A 762-nucleotide genomic window follows, 5' to 3' on the forward strand; every position below is an offset into this window, starting at 1 on the left:
AAGTGTTAACTATCACAAAACAAGAACATGTCTGTGTGCATTATGGATTAACTTATATATGCATGTGTGTTAATTTTTACATTCATTCCAGAGCACATAAATAATTAGTGGAGCGAGGTTAACAATTTATTTATACCTTCCAAGAATGGTGTGGGGTGTTGCTTCTCCGTTGTTACGAGCGTCGCTTAAAAGGACGGTGCCGCCTCAATTTCGTGCTTTTAAAAGTCTTATTGATATTCATCCTGCAGTTCAACAATCACTTCAACAGGGCGAAGCAGTAGTGGCTTTAGAATCAACCATCATCACACATGGTATGCCGTATCCACAGAATATTGATACAGCGGTAGAGGTGGAACAAATAGTTTCTCAAAATGGAGCGTTAGCAGCAACAATTGCAATTATAAACGGCCGTATTAAGGTAGGTCTCACACGCGAAGAAATGAGACAATTGGCATCCAATTCTCATAGCGAAGTTGTCAAATGTTCAAGACGCGATCTACCTTATTTGATTGCCAAGAAAGGAAGTGGTGGTACTACTGTAGCAGCTACCATGATCATTGCACACATGATGGGCATAGAGATATTTGCTACTGGCGGAATAGGCGGAGTGCATCGAGACGGTCATGTAACATTTGATATATCGGCAGATCTTGTAGAATTAGGACGGACACCAGTGACAGTAGTCTCGAGTGGCATTAAGTCTATTTTAGATATACCCCGTACACTTGAGTATTTGGAAACACAAGGAGTATGCGTTGCGAC

General features: G+C 41.1%; 1 protein-coding gene across 1 annotated transcript; it reads left to right on the forward strand.

Annotated features, from left to right (window-relative positions):
- Positions 1-313: 313 nt before the first annotated feature.
- LOC108378010 (pseudouridine-5'-phosphate glycosidase) lies at positions 314-748 on the forward strand (the record flags this gene model as incomplete). Its single annotated transcript, XM_017634306.1, has 1 exon — positions 314-748. A coding segment is annotated over exon 1 (435 nt), but the record flags the coding sequence as incomplete, so codon positions are not given.
- Between the last annotated feature and the right edge of the window lie 14 nt (positions 749-762).

This window comes from Rhagoletis zephyria, unplaced genomic scaffold (assembly GCF_001687245.7).
Source record: "Rhagoletis zephyria isolate East Lansing unplaced genomic scaffold, Rhagoletis_zephyria_1.1 Rzeph_scaffold_13155, whole genome shotgun sequence".
Lineage (NCBI taxonomy): Eukaryota > Metazoa > Arthropoda > Insecta > Diptera > Tephritidae > Rhagoletis > Rhagoletis zephyria.